Source organism: Halichondria panicea, chromosome 1, assembly GCF_963675165.1.
Source record: "Halichondria panicea chromosome 1, odHalPani1.1, whole genome shotgun sequence".
Lineage (NCBI taxonomy): Eukaryota > Metazoa > Porifera > Demospongiae > Suberitida > Halichondriidae > Halichondria > Halichondria panicea.
In genome coordinates this window covers 17,049,820-17,058,850 of record NC_087377.1, presented here as the reverse complement: position 1 = coordinate 17,058,850, position 9,031 = coordinate 17,049,820, and the positions used below count along the sequence as shown (strand labels likewise).

Genomic DNA, 9,031 nt, shown 5'->3' with positions numbered 1-9,031 from the left:
CTGTTTCTATCCTGCAGCCATGTTTCAAACAGTAGACTCCTGTGTCTTTTTGGGAACGATAGTGCACTGTAGCATTGCTGCAAGCTATTCCTTGCTAGCTAGCCGCACAGTTTACTGAGAAGCTTCAGCTGGGGTGGGGCTGAGTGCAGAGAAAAGAGGGCTGGGCTCATTTGTTGCAGAGCGCTTCCTGCACAAGGTGGAGTCACTAGTTAGTCCATTCCAATGTTGAGGCAAGGCCAATGCAAAGGTTTTTTATAAGAGAAGCAGAAATCATCTAGCTTGTCAGAACAGGACATTTTCAAAATAAAGCTGTTGCTAAGGCTTGCTGCTTTTATAGATACACCTCTTGCCTGAGGTAGCCAATGAAAAGTGGGATCTAAATCAGTTAGCACATGTGCATTCGGTATCTATGGTTATAGTGTCCCTTATCCCTCGTGATATGGGACACTATAACACATAGATACCTCATGCCCATGTACTATCTATAACTTATATCCCGTTGCTACGTTGTTGCCAAGTGCAATATAAAGCATATTGCACTGCTGAAAGTCATAATTATTGCACTGACCGCAAAGTCATATTGCACTGACCTCAAAACGCCCCTCTGGCAATTAGACAGACAATTAAATTAAAATTAAATTAATACGCATGAGAAATAACAAGTATCAAAGTATGTCCAGCCATGCAGGAATGAATGTTCAGCACTGCTGGAGTTTCTTCTTGCAACCATGCAGGTTTTAAAATTGTCCAAGATTCATTTTGTGGAAGATTCTGTGTTCCTAGATCGACCTAGTCCTCGACATCGTGATGTATGTCAATTCTGCTTCACCGTAGCACTAGAAGTGGCTCTTTTTGCTGGGGGCATGAGCTGTTTTGCAGCAGTGTAGAAGCGAGCTTTCTTGGCTTGGTTATGAGGCCGAGCGTAGACCAGCAGCTAATACCATGTATTCACTGAGTAGTGGGGTGGGGCTGTTTCTTTGCAGCAGTAAGTGGGGCGGGGCTGTTTTGCAGCACCAGAAGTGGGGTGGGGCTGTTTTGCAGATTTCAGTTGAAACTCCAACAATTTTGTGTCAAGCCATTTGTCGGTCATGCCAATCTTATACGCTGCAGATACTGGCGTCTAGAAGAGAGAAGAGATGGAGCTGTGTCTAGAGTTGTCTCTGTCTTTTTTTGTGCTGTTTATATTGTGTTACTAGGACAGTGTTATGTTGCTATGCCCTCGGGATATAAACTAGTTATAACACGTGCACTCGGGCTGCATGGCATATATTGCACTCAGCCCTCGGGGCTGGCGCCCTCGTGCTTCAGTGCAATATATTCCATCCATCCCTCGTGCCCGTGTTATAACTATAACATATAATTATGTCTTGATCCTTAAACTATGCGCTGTAGACTACCACTAGTCAAGTAGTGGGTAGTCATCACCAATTGTCCAATCTAGTTATCAGTAATAATTCCAATAATTGAACACCATGACATTTACTACAAAGTGAACATTGAACTGTTGTTGTATAAATGAGTAAATAAATGAGTATAGATATATCTAGATATATATCTACTAGGTGAACACAAAACGTAAGTGATAGCTCAGAAACTTAGAACAATCTGTTTAATTAAGCAGCGTTAATTTTGCATAAGTGCATGTAAGTAGAGCTAGCTAAAGTTTATTGTGCCAGCTAGACTACTGTATACCTACTGAGGATGACAGATCAGCCCAAGTAACAGCCAAGGTATACTACTGTAACATAGAGCTGATGTCAAGTTTCCAAGACAAGCAAGGCAAAGCAAAGACAGTGCCCAGGAACTGAAGAAAGCCCCTGAAAAACTCTCTCCTGGTGGGATTTACCGACACTGACGATCCATCAAGAGATAGTTAACATACACATATTGGATATGATGATGAGTAGAGTAATTATGAATGGAGAGAATAGCTGGTAGACTTGATGGACTGGATGAAAGTCCGAACAGTGACACTGATAACTGATTACAGACTTAGTTTATTATCTTTTTCATTGTATTTTGAGTGAGAAACCAAGATTAAGGTATAATTTGGTCTGCAGAAGAAAGGTACAGATGCTAACTTGAATCTATGCTACCTTGTTTGCTAATTACACTGCAGTACTTTTATTATTTATTATGAAGAGGAAATGACAAATATGACAAGTTATGACACGAAAACATCACAATTATTGAGTGGGCGGTAACAATTTTAATTTGACATTTCACATTGCAATGTTTTGATATGCAGAGAAGTGGAGACAACAAAATGTAGTAACATATACGATACTCTCGGAGACATGATAAGGCACTAAGACATGCATGTATTATGTCGTCACATTTCAAACATAATACTTGATACATGCATTCTTTGATACATTTTGTAGGCTAGGAAAAATTAATGGAATAAAACGCTTCATCTAGTCTCATCCACAAAGCAGATTTCTTTCACTACACGTTATGAATGTACATACGTACTTTCTGATTTCTGATTCAAACAGGGAGAAAAGAGGAGAAAAAGAGGTGCAACGAATGCTCTGAATGTAAAAGAAGATTGTGGTTTGTGTCAAACATGCAAAGACAGTCATGCTGTTGGGGGCAGTATACGCAAAAAACAATGCTGTCAACATAATTATAATTATATAGAAACTGTGTTTAAACAGTTAATACGCAACTTAATCGTTGATACTCACCGGCACAATGCAGGCATCTTGTAACCAAGACAATCTTCTCAGAGTATTCGTTGTACCTCTTTCTCCCTGTTTGCCATAATCAATCATTTATATATCTCATGCATTTACATGCAGGTACATTCATTAAAGCGTGTAGTGAAACAAAAAATTTACTGCTTTGTGGCTGAGATTATAGATGGACTCAGCAGGAGCGTTTTCTTCCAGTAATTTCTCCTTAGCCTACAAATGTATAAGGAAATTAATTATAATAATTATGTTTGAAAAGTGACGACATACCTGTCTTAGTGCCTTTATCCGTGATAATCTCTTGAACATTATGTTACTACATTTTATTGTCTCCACTTTCTTTCCCAAGAGTACTTGCTTTAGAGCTGCAAACTTTGTTGCCTTTGTTTCTTAGATCCGAGTGAATGGTTGCTGGGTTCAATGGAAACACCAAATAATGGAAGGTAATAACTTATATTAATAACTGATGGAAGGTAATAACATGTACATGAATGTGTGCTGGACAGCCCACTTTGCGTACGCGTGTACCTTGGAGACGTGTTTGACTATAGAAGTTGGTCCCTTAAAGTACTGCTGATCAAACGAGTGTTGCAAGCGTGCGCTTGCTAATGCCTCTCGCCATGTTTTTGCTTTCGCTCAACAGTATATTAGAGTGTTATAGAAGAGGTAAATACTTTGCAATGTGCTTTGATTGTTTCACAAGAAAGGGGTGTCCACAGTTAATTGATCGTCTTAAATGGCCTGTAGCCAAACAGTGGGAGCAAACCTTTGTCAAAGGCATAGACATGCAGTGATAAGTATTGAAGACAGAATTCAATCACAGAAAGTAGTATATCTATAACAAGCAGTCTAAAAAGAGTTATCGAAAAGGTTGGTTTGTCTTACCAGGACCTCAACAAAGAAAATTGATTTCTGCATGCGCATTACATCCAGGAATAAGGGGTGTGTTTGTAAGTTCCAAAAAAAAATAGCTACTGAGCAGTTACAGCTGGAACAGACACACAGACAGACACACACAGTCAGCTTTACCGTAACCCTCGTGCGGCTACGCCTCGAGGCATAACTACTGCTTTTGAATGCTCAAAACAATAAATCAGTGGGATGCCATCAAATGAAAAATTCCAAAACACCGTTAACCGTATTCACCTGAATTACCGGGACACTCTATTCTAAGGGACACTTCGGACTTACGTAATTTTTTTCACTCTATATTAAAGAACAACAGGAAATGTAAATATTTTTAGATGTCCCGATCTAATTAGAACGAAAAAGAGCATGCCCCTAACGTCAGCTCGATAGACACTCAACTAACTCTTAGAAACTCTCTGGATTCTACTCTCTGGCACCGTAATATGTCACTGACGGTTGAAGACATCACTTTGTAGACATGGAACCCGCGTACACAGCTTCTAAACTGCGAAAGACATTTTAGCTGCAGAGCTAGCCTCGGCCTGGAATCGAGGCCGTGTACGTACCTTAAATGGGGAAATATTCGTTCTAATTACTACGGGACACCCTAATACAAGGGACACTTCAACTTTAACGTAATTTTTCTTGCTCTATTCCAAGGGACACTGCAAGCCGTAATAATTTTTTTGTGTCCCGGTAATTCGGGTGAATATGGTAACGATACATGTTCTTAACTTACTGTCATTACTTACTTTGGTAACAATGTGAGTCTGTTCATCGTCCATGCACCTGCACCTGCACCTTGCTCACTGAAGTCCTGGTACTCATAGTACAGTAGAGCTGTGCAGCCCTAGGAGGCATTCAACATCATCCACTACTCCTCCATAATATTGTTGTGCCCAGTCCCAGTGCAACTGCTGAAGAATTCTAGGGGTGTGGTTGTGGTTAAATTTAACTTCCGTTCCTGACATCGAGTGAACAAAGCCAATCCCAGTGCAATATATTCCATACATCCCTTGTGCCCGTGTTATAACTATAACATAGCAATTATAATTATATACTCAACAAAGTATATCAGCAATATTACTGGACTGGATGTGATACGGGATTAATAATTATAGTATACAAGTTCCAGTGTGTATATACATGCAGTAATATTATTTTGTAGCACATCATGCATACGACTATTCAGTATAATGGTGTATAATTATTGTAATTATTTCACCATTTTGAACTTTGCAGTGCTTCAAAAAACTCCTGAGATCTGTTGGTACTGGTGGTACCTGTGACTCCAAATACTGGCAGTGATCCTGACAAAAAGCTTTTCCAGGCACCGGCGGATAGGTGCACAACATACTGTGAACGATGACAATAAAAATAATACTGAATGTATGTTGCAGGACTTGGATGATAATTTTTGTGCATTTACCTTCAGTCTGTGCATGCAATGTGGAAAAACAAGTTTCCAAATCCGTCAGTAACCCACAGAGTGCCACAACCTATATTATAATGATAATAGCAATGTATATATTATTATTATTATGAGTAGAAAAACTTTCCTCTTTTCTTGCAAACAGCAGTGCAGTCAGTTTCACAGTGAGGGTATATACTGCATGAGCAAATTGTTTCAATCATTTCCATTGTTTCCTCTCTGTCACTGTCTCGTTTGAAGGTGAAATGACTTAGGGAAAAAGTAGGATTGGTTGCTAGTACAAGAAACCTAATTTCATTCTCAATCTCTCCATTGTAGAATGCATCTGCTGCAATCTTTTCTGTCATGGCTGAATTAACAAGAAGTAAAATTAATGCGGATGCAAGCCATGTGTATATAATTGAATTTATATACATTAATATAATTATAATTATAGCATAAAACATTGGTCCTTGTTGAGAGAATGAGTGTCATTGTATGTTTCACTAAAACCCTGGAAGGAAACCCATGAGTGGTTCCTGCGGAGTGATAAACTTGATAGGAGCAAATGATTGCAATGACTGTTATAATATAATAATACCATATACATAGCCGAGGGGCTTAATTTTCACTGTTTTTGAGGTATAATATAGCAGTTAGGTGCAAAGATAGAAAGCGTAACCTGCATGGGAGTGATTCCGGTAAGCAGTCAACCCAAAATTCCGCGCTATATATAATTATATATACAGTGCATTATACATAATGTACTTACGCAAGGGAGCACTGAAATTCTAGGAGAGGCCGAGTGAAGAAAACGGTGTCATAAACTTCAATTAAATTTTGCTGGCTCTGATAGTATTGAAAGCCAGAGGTTTGTTTTCTCCCCCACATCGCATAGTTATAAGTCAAACCACATGGCTGACACCTATAAGAGTGACTTTCGGCAATTTCTTCACACCAGATAATGTGTAAAGGGTGACCTGGAGAAGTTTATAAAACCAAAGTGCATATTTTATTACTTACTTCACAGTCATGATTTGAAGTCAATTGACGTTGGCATTCAAAGCAGTTACACACTGGAGGAGCTAACAGAGTTGGTGATGGATGGTTAGATGTGAATGTGGCTATTAGGTGTGGACAATGAATCGTAATGAAAGAGGCTAGCAAGTGTGCATCATCCATATCTGTGACTTTTGCTATGTACTTGGATACATGGAAGGTGTTTAGTGTCTTCAGAAATCCAGAAAGCACGGAACATATCCGTGCTATCTTGTTGATACCATATCGTCCCACCAGGTACGTAGCGATATCATGCTCAGATATGTCTTTTGAAGATGCAGGCAGCTCAATAGTCTTGAACAATTCACAAGCTTCAGTAATCTTGCTTGATGACATAAGGTATGCCCTAGCCTGTTTTGATGCTTCAGTTAAATTCTTTGGCAGTTTTCTCTTCTTCTTAGCATCCATATCTCTGTAGCTATAAGTGACTGTGTATGCTATAAACTTTGATTAGCTAAACCTTGGCATGAACTATAGCCTATATTCTAGCAGTTGCAAGATGAATCAGCATTAATTGTGATTTTTGTGGGTGAGGTATGTCAAGGTGGTGTCCAGATCTAGTTGTGTAGAATATTCTATTCCAGTACAATAACCTACTGTAAGGCGCGCCATTGTGGTAAAGTATAAGCATTATCATTGGTGGACAAGGTGTCCAGTTACTGGTGGTTTGTGTCCTCTACTCTGCTTCCAGTGTATGGTTCCAGTACTGTAAGGCGCACTGATTTCGTCATTGCGGTCAAATATGAGCATTATCATTGGTGGACTGAGGTGTATGGCGCGCTGACTTGCCACATACCGGAGACCTGCATGGTAAATCTAAGAGAGAAGTCTATCATGTCTTTGCTGTCAATAGTAGCTGCTATCTAGCATCAGTGTGCCTCAGACAAGCAAGAAACAAGTGCAAGTTGACCTCTGGCAAGCATGGAGCACTCATCACCAGGTTAGTCAACTGCATGAATGTACAGCCATTTGGAATGACTTTTAGATTGTATACTGGCATCATTATCCCTTGCATGCATGCCTGTCTCTGAACAGACAGCCTTTTGCCGAGATATTAGATCTATTTTGTGAAAATATTTTTCCAAAACATGCATGTATATTAGCAGGAATTGCATGTGACAATTACATGTAATTTCCTTGGTAAAACCATATAATTATGTATACAATTATAGACTGTTTTTGTGCAGAATTCACAGAGCAAAACAATGCCATTGGCTATCTGAAAACAGGCGACATATTTACTCCCCTGACAAACTTTACTTTCAAGTTCGTTTGCAGAGTTTCGTCACCTTTTGAAAGTGATGACAACACAGATTACAGTGGCTTCATTGTGGAGGTGAAGGCCTCTGGAACAGACGACAAGGGGTTAGTGATTGCATGCATGGTGACTATTAAATTACTATGAATTGTGTTTTACTGTTTTATAGGGTTTGTTTTCTTCCCTGGCATAAAACCCACCAAAAAAGCTTTAACATTGCTAAAGAGTTGGGCAGTGCTGTTCCCGAGAAATTTCTTAATGTCTAAGCTTAAAAGCAGTCAGCTCACTGACATCTTCTGGAACAAGCTTGTGGACTTCGAAAAGTGAGATTTATCCATGTACATTATATCTAATGAAATATAATTTTAGTGACCCTGACTATTCTCGAAGAATCAGAAAAGCAATTGTTGCACTAGGAAGGCAGCCTGATAGTGAGATTATTGTTCTCAGTCCTTATGTCCATGTGAAAGAGGACGGTGAGATCATACCACTTCGAGAATGCACTTACGTATGGGTCGAGAGTGTAATCAAGAAAGAAGGAGTAGTTCCAAGCGGGGTACAGTTTTACAAGACACTCCCTACCATCCCTACTCCTGATAGGCCATTGGATGTACTGTTAGGTGGCCTGCGTGAGCTGACTCAGAGCAATTTCTACTCTGCTGTCTTTGTGTTAGGTTAGTTAATATTAATGTCCATCCTATAACTGCACGCATGTGACTGCATGTCATCCATTACCTTTTTTATAGGCTCTGTGGCTTCCTCGTTGTTTTATGAGAAGCTACAAGCAACTTACGGGAGTTTTGGTGTCACAATGGTTGTGGGAGAAGTAAACCGTGGTAAAACCAAGAGTGTGGAGCTCTGTCTAGCTGCACTAGGAGTCAGACATGCTCGTTTCTCTTCCATCAGTGATGCTCTCTTACGGAAGTTGCTTCATGGTGGTATGCCATGGTGTTTTGACGACCCTGACACGGCAGAGCAAGTTATGAAGATCCTGCTGACAGTCTTCGGTGGTAATACAACTGGTAATGCACTGTCAAGTGGCTCTTGTCGTGTGTCTCCTCTAGTAACAGCCAATGTGCACATTTTGGATGCTCTAGCTTCAATGGACAAGAGGTATATAATCTTATAAACCTATAGTATTATACAGTTTACGTACGTAGTTGCTAATCGGCATTTAATAAAAGCTAACTATTGCATGGTTATAATTATGTAGTCAGCGCGCCTTGCTATGCAGAGCCTTCCTATAATAATTATTGCCTTAAGTTGCTACACCCGTGCTCCCCCACACTCTATATAGGGTGGTATGCAAAGGAAGAATTGTAATGTTTCCTCATCACCTTGAGTACAATCTCCAGTCGACAGAGGCAATAAATGAGATTTTCTCATTGGCACCAGCAGCCGGACCAGCCGTTGTGAGGATTGGGTACAATGTGGCTTGTATGCAGCCCACAAAGCTCAAGAATATTCAAGCACACATTAAGGAGATGTTACCCAACCTTGACTCCAGAGCAGTGATTGAATACAGTCTTCTTCTGGCTTCTGCTCTGGAGGTTTGTTTTATTTTTGGAATCAGCCCATAATCATGATTGCCTGTATATGCATACGCTGCAAAATCATGCACTTCTACTTTTTGCTATATAATTATATACATGCATGCAGCATGATATATACACTTTACACATGCATTTATGTATGTGC

At 39.8% G+C, this 9,031-nt stretch overlaps 1 protein-coding gene and 2 long non-coding RNA genes across 3 annotated transcripts; 1 reads left to right on the top strand and 2 right to left on the bottom strand.

Annotated features, from left to right (window-relative positions):
* Window positions 1–1,478: 1,478 nt before the first annotated feature.
* LOC135352280 (uncharacterized) lies at window positions 1,479–5,111 on the bottom strand. The gene is made up of 6 exons (XR_010399714.1): window positions 5,035–5,111; window positions 4,831–4,961; window positions 4,358–4,532; window positions 2,967–3,107; window positions 2,844–2,909; window positions 1,479–2,756 (listed from the first exon to the last, which is right to left on the bottom strand). It is a non-coding gene; the product is annotated as an uncharacterized LOC135352280 (long non-coding RNA).
* Window positions 5,112–5,169: 58 nt separating this feature from the next.
* Window positions 5,170–6,597, bottom strand: LOC135352289 (uncharacterized). The gene is made up of 4 exons (XR_010399723.1): window positions 6,040–6,597; window positions 5,789–5,996; window positions 5,482–5,555; window positions 5,170–5,386 (listed from the first exon to the last, which is right to left on the bottom strand). It is a non-coding gene; the product is annotated as an uncharacterized LOC135352289 (long non-coding RNA).
* Window positions 6,598–7,591: 994 nt separating this feature from the next.
* LOC135336752 (uncharacterized) lies at window positions 7,592–8,510 on the top strand. Its single transcript, XM_064532631.1, has 3 exons — window positions 7,592–7,656; window positions 7,703–8,007; window positions 8,080–8,510. The coding sequence occupies exons 1-3, from the start codon at window positions 7,592–7,594 to the stop codon at window positions 8,460–8,462; spliced, it is 753 nt and encodes a 250-aa protein (XP_064388701.1). The 3' UTR covers window positions 8,463–8,510.
* The last annotated feature ends 521 nt before the right edge of the window (window positions 8,511–9,031 follow it).